The 12,579-nt window shown below is 53.1% G+C and overlaps 1 protein-coding gene across 8 annotated transcripts in view; it reads right to left on the bottom strand.

Annotated features, from left to right (window-relative positions):
• Positions 1–12,579, bottom strand: part of bbs4 (Bardet-Biedl syndrome 4) — a 52,763-nt gene that overhangs the window by 17,504 nt on the left and 22,680 nt on the right. For all 8 annotated transcript variants that reach the window (XM_038784370.1, XM_038784368.1, XM_038784374.1 and 5 more), the window contains 2 exons: positions 10,364–10,491; positions 4,601–4,655 (listed from right to left, as the gene is read on the bottom strand). In XM_038784370.1, the coding sequence (XP_038640298.1) occupies positions 4,601–4,655; positions 10,364–10,491 (183 nt within the window). The remainder of the gene's footprint in view (positions 1–4,600; positions 4,656–10,363; positions 10,492–12,579) is intronic.

Below are 12,579 nucleotides of genomic sequence, written 5' to 3' on the forward strand. Positions count from 1 at the left end.
GGGAGAGGACACAGTGCGCACTCTGTAAACACACTGGGAGAGGACACAGTGTGCACTGTGTAAACACACTGGAAGAGGACACAGTGTGCTCTGTGTAAACACACTGGGAGAGGACACAGTGAGCACAGTGTGAACACACTGGAAGAGGACACAGTGTGCTCTGTGTAAACACACTGGGAGAGGACACAGTGAGCACAGTGTGAACACACTGGAAGAGGACACAGTGAGCACAGTGTGAACACACTGGAAGAGGACACAGTGTGCTCTGTGTAAACACACTGGGAGAGGACACAGTGTGCTCTGTGTAAACACACTGGAAGAGGACACAGTGTGCACTGTGTAAACACACTGGGAGAGGACACAGTGTGCTCTGTGTAAACACACTGGAAGAGGACACAGTGTTCTCTGTGTAAACACACTGGAAGAGGACACAGTGTTCTCTGTGTAAACACACTGGCAGAGGGCACAGTGTGCACTGTGTAAACACACTGGGAGAGGACACAGTGTGCTCTGTGTGAACACACTGGGAGAGGACACAGTGAGCACTGTGTAAACACACTGGGAGAGGACAGTGTGCACTGTGTAAACACACTGGGAGAGGGCACAGTGAGCACTGTGTAAACACACTGGAAGAGGACACAGTGTGCTCTGTGTGAACACACTGGGAGAGGACACAGTGTGCTCTGTGTGAACACACTGGGAGAGGACACAGTGAGCACTGTGTAAACACACTGGAAGAGGACACAGTGTGCACTCTGTAAACACACTGGGAGAGGACACAGTGTGCTCTGTGTAAACACACTGGAAGAGGACACACACAGTGTGCACTGTGTAAACACACTGGGAGAGGACACAGTGTGCTCTGTGTAAACACACTGGGAGAGGACACAGAGTGCTCTGTGTAAACACACTGGAAGAGGACACACACAGTGTGCACTGTGTAAACACACTGGGAGAGGACACAGTGTGCTCTGTGTAAACACACTGGGAGAGGACACAGTGTGCTCTGTGTAAACACACTGGGAGAGGACACAGTGTGCTCTGTGTAAACACACTGGAAGAGGACACAGTGCGCTCTGTGTAAACACACTGGAAGAGGACACACACAGTGTGCACTGTGTAAACACACTGGGAGAGGACACAGTGTGCACTGTGTAAACACATTGGAAGAGGACACAGTGTTCTCTGTGTAAACACACTGGGAGAGGACACAGTGTTCTCTGTGTAAACACACTGGGAGAGGACACAGTGTTCTCTGTGTAAACACACTGGAAGAGGACACAGTGTGCTCTGTGTGAACACACTGAGAGAGGACACAGTGTGCACTGTGTAAACACACTGGAAGAGGACACAGTGTTCTCTGTGTAAACACACTGAGAGAGGACACAGTGTGCTCTGTGTGAACACACTGGGAGAGGACACAGTGTGCTCTGTGTAAACACACTGGGAGAGGACACAGTGTGCTCTGTGTAAACACACTGGAAGAGGACACAGTGTTCTCTGTGTAAACACACTGAGAGAGGACACAGTGTGCTCTGTGTAAACACACTGGAAGAGGACACAGTGTGCTCTGTGTGAACACACTGGGAGAGGACACAGTGTGCACTGTGTGAACACACTGGAAGAGGACACAGTGCGCTCTGTGTAAACACACTGGGAGAGGACAGTGTGCACTGTGTAAACACACTGGAAGAGGACACAGTGTTCTCTGTGTAAACACACTGGAAGAGGACACAGTGTGCTCTGTGTGAACACACTGAGAGAGGACACAGTGTGCACTGTGTGAACACACTGGAAGAGGACACACACAGTGTGCACTGTGTAAACACACTGGGAGAGGACACAGTGTGCTCTGTGTAAACACACTGAGAGAGGACACAGTGCGCTCTGTGTAAACACACTGGAAGAGGAGTGTGCTCTGTGTAAACACACTGGAAGAGGACACACACAGTGTGCACTGTGTAAACACACTGGGAGAGGACACAGTGCGCTCTGTGTAAACACACTGGAAGAGGACACACACAGTGTGCACTGTGTAAACACTGGGAGAGGACACAGTGCGCTCTGTGTAAACACACTGGAAGAGGACACACACAGTGTGCACTGTGTAAACACACTGGAAGAGGACACAGTGTTCTCTGTGTAAACACACTGGAAGAGGACACAGTGTTCTCTGTGTAAACACACTGGGAGAGGACACAGTGTTCTCTGTGTGAACACACTGGGAGAGAACACTGTGCTCTGTGTAAACACACTGGGAGAGGACACAGTGTGCACTGTGTAAACACACTGGAAGAGGACACAGTGTGCACTGTGTAAACACACTGGGAGAGGACACAGTGTGCACTGTGTAAACACACTGGGAGAGGACACAGTGTGCACTGTGTAAACACACTGGGAGAGGACACAGTGTGCACTGTGTAAACACACTGGGAGAGGGCACCGTGTGCACTGTGTAAACACACTGGGAGAGGACACTGTGCACTGTGTAAACACACTGGGAGAGGGCACACACAGTGTGCACTGTGTGAACACACTGGGAGAGGGCACCGTGTGCTCTGTGTAAACACACTGGAAGAGGACAGTGTACTCTGTGTAAACACACTGGAAGAGGACAGTGTACTCTGTGTAAACACACTGGAAGAGGACACAGTGTGCTCTGTATGAAGACACTGGAATAGGACACACTGTGTGCTCTGTATGAAGACACTGGAATAGGAAACACAGTGTGCACTGTGTAAACACACTGGACGAGGACAGTGTGCTCTGTGTAAACACACTGGAAGGGGACACACAGTGCACACTGTGAACACACTGGGAGAGGACACACACAGTGTGCTCTGTGTAAACACACTCAACAGCGGCGTCAATGCGTTCCACTCCGCATGTGCAGTAAATACTGTTGACATATCACTAGTGGGCCTGACCCAGTATTCTCCAGGGCCTCCGAATTCCCGATGGCGAAGTTCACTTGTGCTTTTAGAAATCATGATGAGCGCCATGGCTGCTGAGGGGAGAGCGAGGGGGTACGGAAAGCGTCCAACATCGCCACAGTTTGCTGACAGTTGTGCCGCTGGCCTGGGGGCTTCTGCCAGGGCCGGGGCCTGTAGCGGGGGTGGCCAGGAGGTGGGCTGTGGGGTCAGGGTGGATGGGCACGAACACCATTGCTGCGGCTTTCAAGGCAGCCATGCACCTGCGCATGCCGCTGACAGCTCACTATGAACTTAGGGCCATAGGTCATATAGGTGTTCCCCATGCTACCCCCCTTGGTGCCCTCTGGCCCCAGCCGATCCATCAGCTGTATGGGCGTGCTCGAGCACAACCAGTGCCACCTTGTTGGTGGGGAGTGTAATGTGTATCTGCGGCTGCAGCTTGTCAGCCTCCCCAAGTGTCAATCACGGACCTGCCAAATCCGGCACCTTTTCTCATTGGAATCGATTGTGTTCCATGTGGCGCCAGTGCTAGCCCCTCAATGGTCGCTGAATCGGTCTATGTGCGGCGCCAGTTTTGCTGCATGAATTGGATGCTCTAAATTTTTTTTTTTAATGTTGTCAGGTCAAACGTGGCATGGAAACCTCCTCTGGTTACCACCTACCATTCCCCCTCAGCTGATCAGTCAGTACTCCTCCATGCGGAACGCCAGTTGGAACCATGGAGGCGCTGAGTGGTAACTTCAATGTCCATCACCAAGAGTGGCTCAGTAGCACCACTACTGGCCAAGTCCAAAAAGGACATAACTGATAGATTGGAACTGTAGCAAGTGGTGAGGGAAACAAGAGGATGAAACCTACTTGACCTCATCCTCACCAATCTACCAGATGCATCTGTGTCCATGACAGTATCGGTCTTCACATTGAAGAAATCCTCAACACTGTTGTGTGGCACAACCACCGTGCTAAATGGAATAGATTTCAAACAGAGCTACTAACTCAAAACTAGGCATCCATGAAGTGCTGTGGGCATCAGTCACAATCTGTAACCTCATAGCCTGGCATATCCCCCACTCTACCATTACCACCAGGCTAGGGGATCAATCCTGGTTCAATGAAGAGGGCAGGAGGACATGTCAGGAGCAACACCAGGCATACCTAAAAATGGGAAACCCTCCACCACCAAGGCACAGAAGCAGCCGTGTGTACCATCTACAAGATGCACTGCAGTAACTCATCAAGGCCTCTTCAATAGAGCCTTCCAAACCTGTGATTTCTACCACCTAGGACAAGGGCAACAGGCACATGGGAACACAACCACCCGCAACTTCCCCTCCAAACCATGCAGCACCCCGAGTTGGAACTAGATCACCATTCCTTCGCTGTTGCTTGGTCAATATTGCGGAACTCCCTTCCTATTAGCACCGTGGGTGTACCTACACCACAGGGATTGCAGCAATTCAAGAAGGTGGCAATTAGACAAGGGCAATAAATAACGGCTAGCCAGCGACGGCCACCATATCCCGTGAAAGAATTAAAAGAAAGACCACGCCAAACGTGCACACACAAAGACCTGCTATTTACAGGAAAAAGAGTTTGAACCATCTTCCCGTTCCATTACACAGCGGTTCTGTACAGGACCCAGTTTGTCACTCAAGTTGAAACATTACCTGCAAATACAGTAACCCCAGTGTAGTCAGAAGCTCTGCGTTTTCAGGAGAAAACCTACAAGAAATAAACAAATGCTCAGGGCGCTTTCTCAATACGATGCTTTGAGATAAATAATTTATCTCCGTGGTTTGGAGCTTTCAGTAAAATATAAATGATTGATTCCTCCAATTTATTATGTGTAGAGCTCTCGGCACAGTCAGCATCCTGTGTACTGCTCCCCCACACTGTCAGCACCCTGTGTACTGCACCCCCACACTGTCAGCACCCTGTGTACTGCACCCCCACACTGTCAGCATCCTGTGTACTGCTCCCCACACTGTCAGCACCCTGTGTACTGCTCCCCCACACTGTCTGCACCCTGTGTACTGCTCCCCCACACTGTCAGCACCCTGTGTACTGCTCCCCACACTGTCAGCACCCTGTGTACTGCTCCCCACACTGTCAGCACTGAGTGTACTGCTCCCCCACACTGTCAGCACCCTGTGTACTGCTCCCCCACACTGTCAGCACCCTGTGTACTGCTCCCCCACACTGTCAGCACCCTGTGTACTGCTCCCCACACTGTCAGCACTGAGTGTACTGCTCCCCCACACTGTCAGCACCCTGTGTACTGCTCCCCCACACTGTCAGCACCCTGTGTACTGCTCCCCACACTGTCAGCACCCTGTGTACTGCTCCCCACACTGTCAGCACTGAGTGTACTGCTCCCCCACACTGTCAGCGCCCTGTGTACTGCACCCCCACACTGTCAGCACCCTGTGTACTGCTCCCCCACACTGTCAGCACCCTGTGTACTGCTCCCCCACACTGTCAGCACCCTGTGTACTGCACCCCCACACTGTCAGCATCCTGAGTACTGCACCCCCACACTGTCAGCACCTTGTGCACTGCTCCCCCACACAGTCAGCACCCTGTGTGCTGCACCCTACACTGTCAGCATCCTGTTACTGCTCCCCCGCACTGTCAGCACCCTGTGTACTGCTCCCCACACTGTCAGCATCCTGTGTACTGCTCCCCACACTGTCTGCACCCTGTGTACTGCTCCCCCGCACTGTCAGCACCCTGTGTACTGCACCCCCACACAGTCAGCACCCTGTGTACTGCTCCCCCACACTGTCAGCATCCTGTTACTGCTCCCCCACACTGTCAGCACCCTGTGTACTGCTCCCCCACACTGTCAGCATCCTGTGTACTGCACCCCCACACAGTCAGCACCCTGTGTACTGCTCCCCCACACTGTCAGCACCCTGTGTACTGCACCCTACACTGTCAGCACCCTGTGTACTGCACCCCCACACTGTCAGCACCCTGTGTACTGCACCCCCACACTGTCAGCACCCTGTGTACTGCTCCCCACACTGTCAGCACCCTGTGTACTGCTCCCCACAGTGTCAGCATCCTGTGTACTGCACCCCCACACTGTCAGCACTGAGTGTACTGCTCCCCCACACTGTCAGCACCCTGTGTACTGCTCCCCCACACTGTCAGCACCCTGTGTACTGCTCCCCACACTGTCAGCATCCTGTGTACTGCACCCCCACACTGTCAGCACTGAGTGTACTGCTCCCCCACACTGTCAGCACCCTGTGTACTGCTCCCCACACTGTCAGCACCCTGTGTACTGCACCCCTACACTGTCAGCACCCTGTGTACTGCTCCCCCACACTGTCAGCACCCTGTGTACTGCTCCCCACACTGTCAGCACCCTGTGTACTGCTCCCCCGCACTGTCTGCACCCTGTGTACTGCTCCCCACTGTCAGCACCCTGTGTACTGCTCCCCCGCACTGTCAGCACCCTGTGTACTGCACCCCCACACAGTCAGCACCCTGTGAACTGCTCCCCCACACTGTCAGCACCCTGTGTACTCCACCCCCACACAGTCAGCACCCTGTGTACTGCTCCCCCACACTGTCAGCACTGAGTGTACTGCTCCCCCACACTGTCAGCACCCTGTGTACTGCACCCTACACTGTCAGCACCCTGTGTACTGCTCCCCACACTGTCAGCACCCTGTGTACTGCACCCCACACTGTCAGCACCCTGTGTACTGCACCCCCACACTGTCAGCACCCTGTGTACTGCTCCCCCACACTGTCAGCGCCCTGTGTACTGAACCCCCACACTGTCAGCACCCTGTGTACTGCACCCCCACACTGTCAGCACCCTGTGTACTGCTCCCCCACACTGTCAGCGCCCTGTGTACTGCACCCCCACACTGTCAGCACCCTGTGTACTGCACCCCCACACTGTCAGCACCCTGTGTACTGCACCCCCACACTGTCAACACCCTGTGTACTGCACCCCCACACTGTCAGCACCCTGTGTACTGCTCCCCCACACTGTCAGCACCCTGTGTACTGCTCCCCACACTGTCAGCATCCTGTTACTGCTCCCCACACTGTCAGCACCCTGTGTACTGCTCCCCCGCACTGTCAGCACCCTGTGTACTGCACCCCCACACTGTCAGCATCCTGTTACTGCTCCCCCACACTGTCAGCACCCTGTGTACTGCTCCCCCACACTGTCAGCATCCTGTGTACTGCTCCCCCACACTGTCAGCACCCTGTGTACTGCTCCCCCACACTGTCAGCATCCTGTGTACAGCTCCCCCGCACTGTCAGCATCCTGTGTACTGCTCCCCACACTGTCAGCATCCTGTGTACTGCACCCACACACTGTCAGCACCCTGTGTACTGCTCCCCCACACTGTCAGCACCCTGTGTACTGCTCCCCCACACTGTCAGCATCCTGTGTACTGCACCCACACACTGTCAGCACCCTGTGTACTGCTCCCCCACACTGTCAGCACCCTGTGTACTGCTCCCCCACACTGTCAGCATCCTGTTACTGCTCCCCACACTGTCAGCACCCTGTGTACTGCTCCCCGCACTGTCAGCATCCTGTGTACTGCTCCCCACACTGTCAGCACCCTGTGTACTGCTCCCCCACACTGTCAGCACCCTGTGTACTGCTCCCCCACACTGTCTGCACCCTGTGTACTGCTCCCCCACACTGTCAGCACCCTGTGTACTGCTCCCCCACACTGTCAGCACCCTGTGTACTGCTCCCCACACTGTCAGCACCCTGTGTACTGCTCCCCCACACTGTCAGCACCCTGTGTACTGCTCCCCGCACTGTCAGCACCCTGTGTACTGCTCCCCACACTGTCAGCACACTGTGTACTGCTCCCCCACACTGTCAGCATCCTGTGTACTGCTCCCCCACACTGTCTGCACCCTGTGTACTGCTCCCCCACACTGTCAGCACCCTGTGTACTGCTCCCCCACACTGTCAGCACCCTGTGTACTGCTCCCCACACTGTCAGCATCCTGTTACTGCTCCCCCACACTGTCAGCACCCTGTGTACTGCTCCCCCACACTGTCAGCACCCTGTGTACTGCACCCTACACTGTCAGCACCCTGTGTACTGCTCCCCACACTGTCAGCACTGAGTGTACTGCTCCCCCACACTGTCAGCGCCCTGTGTACTGCACCCCACACTGTCAGCACCCTGTGTACTGCTCCCCACACTGTCAGCACCCTGTGTACTGCACCCCCACACTGTCAGCACCCTGTGTACTGCACCCCCACACTGTCAGCACCCTGTGTACTGCTCCCCCACACTGTCAGCGCCCTGTGTACTGCACCCCCACACTGTCAGCACCCTGTGTACTGCACCCCCACACTGTCAGCACCCTGTGTACTGCACCCCCACACTGTCAACACCCTGTGTACTGCACCCCCACACTGTCAGCACCCTGTGTACTGCTCCCCCACACTGTCAGCACCCTGTGTACTGCTCCCCACACTGTCAGCATCCTGTGTACTGCTCCCCCGCACTGTCAGCACCCTGTGTACTGCTCCCCACACTGTCAGCACCCTGTGTACTGCACCCCCACACTGTCAGCATCCTGTTACTGCTCCCCCACACTGTCAGCACCCTGTGTACTGCTCCCCCGCACTGTTAGCACCCTGTGTACTGCTCCCCCACACTGTCAGCACCCTGTGTACTGCTCCCCCACACTGTCAGCACCCTGTGTACTGCCCCCCCACACTGTCAGCATCCTGTGTACTGCTCCCCCACACTGTCAGCACCCTGTGTACTGCTCCCCCACACTGTCAGCACCCTGTGTACTGCTCCCCCACACTGTCAGCATCCTGTGTACTGCTCCCCCACACTGTCAGCACCCTGTGTACTGCTCCCCCACACTGTCAGCACCCTGTGTACTGCTCCCCCGCACTGTCAGCACCCTGTTACTGCTCCCCACACTGTCAGCACCCTGTGTACTGCTCCCCCACACTGTCAGCACCCTGTGTACTGCTCCCCACACTGTCTGCACCCTTCGTACTGCTCCCCCACACTTTCAGCATCCTGTTACTGCTCCCCCACACTGTCAGCACCCTGTGTACTGCACCCCCACACTGTCAGCACCCTGTGTACTGCTCCCCCACACTGTCAGCATCCTGAGTACTGCACCCCACACTGTCAGCACCCTGTGTACTGCACCCCACACTGTCAGCACCCTGTGTACTGCTCCCCACACTGTCAGCACCCTGTGTACTGCACCCTACACTGTCTGCACCCTGTTACTGCTCCCCCACACTGTCAGCACCCTGTGTACTGCTCCCCCACACTGTCAGCACCCTGTGTACTGCACCCCACACTGTCAGCATCCTGTGTACTGCTCCCCCACACTGTCAGCACCCTGTTACTGCTCCCCCACACTGTCAGCACCCTGTGTACTGCTCCCCCACACTGTCAGCACCCTGTGTACTGCTCCCCCACACTGTCTGCACCCTGTGTACTGCTCCCCACACTGTCAGCACTGAGTGTACTGCTCCCCACACTGTCAGCACCCTGTGTACTGCACCCCCACACTGTCAGCACCGTGTACTGCACCCCCACACTGTCAGCACTGAGTGTACTGCACCCCACACTGTCAGCACTGAGTGTACTGCTCCCCACACTGTCAGCACTGAGTGTACTGCTCCCCACACTGTCAGCACTGAGTGTACTGCTCCCCCACACTGTCAGCACCCTGTGTACTGCTCCCCCACACTGTCAGCACCCTGTGTACTGCTCCCCCACACTGTCAGCACCCTGTGTACTGCTCCCCCACACTGTCAGCACCCTGTGTACTGCTCCCCACACTGTCTGCACCCTGTGTACTGCTCCCCGCACTGTCAGCACTGAGTGTACTGCACCCCCACACTGTCAGCACCCTGTGTTCTGCTCCCCACACTGTCAGCACTGAGTGTACTGCTCCCCCACACTGTCAGCACCCTGTGTTCTGCTCCCCACACTGTCAGCACCCTGTGTACTGCTCCCCCACACTGTCAGCACCCTGTGTACTGCTCCCCCACACTGTCAGCACCCTGTTACTGCTCCCCCACACTGTCAGCACCCTAAAACAAACCTGTTGGACTTTAACCTGGTGTTGTAAGACTTCTTACTGTGCTCACCCCAGTCCAACGTCAGCATCTCCACATCATAGCACCCTTTTGGGAACCACTGTCTACACTCATGTTGCCACCTTGCTGCTTCTCTCCAAATCCTTCGAACCTCCTCAGAACTCACTCCTTGACAGGATCTTTCCCTCATTTCTACGGTATCCACTGTTTCTACTTACTTTGCTTTTGACTGCTTCTTTACTTAAAATACTCTGAATAAATGTCAATGATAGTGTGGATAATGGTCTGTATGTCATCATCACCATTCCTTACACTTTTATTTGACTTGAGTATAGAGTACAATACTCACTCCACTGCCCTCTTATAAGTTTCAATTGCCTTTTGTGTATTTCCCTCCAGTAGGTGAAGTTTTCCGAGCACGATGAAAGTCAGGTCATGTCGGCTAGTTTGTAAAGCACAGGACAGATATTCCTTAGCCTGGAAGCAAACAGAAATTGTCACAAACACTCTGATATAATCTAGGTTCAATTATTTGGGTTAAAATAGATACATGGAAACTACAGCACAGAAACAGGCCATTTGCCAATGGCATGGTCCATGCTGGTGTTTATCCTGCACACAACCCTCCCCCTATCCCTCTGATCTCACCCCTACCCCATACCTTTCTACTCCTTTCTCCCTTGTGTGTTTATCTAGCTTTCACTTAAATGTATCCACGTTATTCACCTCAACTACTCCACATGGTAGCAAGTTAGAGAGATGGTGGGGTAGTGATGGTGTCACTGACTTATAGTCATTGAGTCATAGAATCATACATCTTAGAAAAGGCCCTTCAGCCCATCGAGTCTGCACCGACAATAACTACCCCTAATCGCGCGCTACTCCCACTTACCAGCACCTGTCTCACATCCTTGAATGTGAGGGTATTGCAGGTGTTCATCCAAGTGCTTTGTAAAGGTTGTGAGGTTTCCAGCCTCCACTACCTTCCCAGGCCGTGCCTTCCACATTCTCACCACCCTCGGAGTGACAAAATATTTTCTCAAATCCCCTGGGAATCTCCTGCCTCTCAACCTCCTTGCTCTTCTGATCTATGTCATGACTGATAAAGGCAAGTATCTTGTATGCCTTCTGAACGACCCTATTAACCTACTCTGCTGCCTTCAGGGATCTGTGAACAAATACCCCAAGATCCATCTGTTCCTCTGAGCTTCCCAGTGTCCTGCCATTAATTACATACTCCCTTGTCCTGTTTCTTCTTCCAAAGTACATCACCTCACACGTATCAGGGTTAAATATCATCTGCCACTGTTCTTTCCACCTGACCAGCCCATCTATATCTTCCTGTAACCTATGGCTCACTTCTTCATTGTTAACCACCCTTCCAATCTTGGTGTCGTCTGCAAACTTATCAACCCCCCACATTCTTGTCTATATCATTTATATATATATAAAACAAACAATAAGGGAACCAGCACTGATCCCTGTGGTATGCTGCTGGACACCGACCTCCAGTTACTCAAACAGCCTACTACAACCACCCTTTGTGTTCTATTGCTAAGCCAGTTTCCGATCCATCTCGAACAAGTTTCCATGAATTCCATGTGTTTCAACCATCTCAGTCAATCTCCCATGTGGGACCTCGTCAAAGCTTTGCTAAATCCATATAAACTACATCAACTGCACTTCCTTCATCCACACACTCGGTTACTTTATCAAATAATTCTACTAAATGTATTTGTCATGACCTTCCTTTATCAAAGCCATGCTGACTGTCCCTAATTAACCCATGCCTTTCCAAGTGGAAATTAATTCTCGCCTTCAGAATTATCTCCAATAGTTTGCCTCCTACTGACGAGATTCACTGGTCTGGAATCCCCTGGTTTATCTCCATCACCCTTCTTGGAAAAGTGGAACAACAATAGCTGTCCTCCACTACCTTCTGGCACTTTCCCCGTGGCCAGAGAGGAATTAAAAACTTGCGTCAGAGCCCTTGCAATTTCCTGCCTCGCCTCCCACAGCAGCCTGGGATGCAATTCATCTAGGCCTGGGGATTGGTCTATTTTTAAGGCTGTCAAAGCCTCCAATACCTCCTCATTCCTATGGCAAACTGCTCAAGGTCCCATTTCCTGAATTCTGTCGCTAAGTCCTCCTTCTTCTGAGTGAAGACCGATGAGAAGTATTGATTTAACACTCTAGGCCCGAGACCCAGGCTAATGGTGGGAGGATAGGGATTCAAATCCCATCATGAGAATTAATCTAGTAATAAATTCTGGATTAAATTCTATGATTCTATAAAGCTAGTCTCACCATTGATTGCTGTAAAAACTCGATCTGGTTCAATAGTGTTGTTTAGGAAAGGAAATCCGCCGCCCTTACCCAGTCACGTGACACCAGACCCACAGCAATATGGTCGACTCTTCAACTGCCCTCTGGAATGGCCGAGCGAGACACTCAGTTCAAGAGTAACAGGTGCTGTCCTGCTAGCGAAGCCCACATCCCATAATAGAATAAAGAAGACAAATGTTTCACATTCCCACCACTCTCTGGGTAATGATGTTTTTCATG

The sequence above is a fragment of the Scyliorhinus canicula genome, chromosome 24 (genome assembly GCF_902713615.1).
Source record: "Scyliorhinus canicula chromosome 24, sScyCan1.1, whole genome shotgun sequence".
Classification (NCBI taxonomy): Eukaryota; Metazoa; Chordata; class Chondrichthyes; order Carcharhiniformes; family Scyliorhinidae; genus Scyliorhinus; species Scyliorhinus canicula.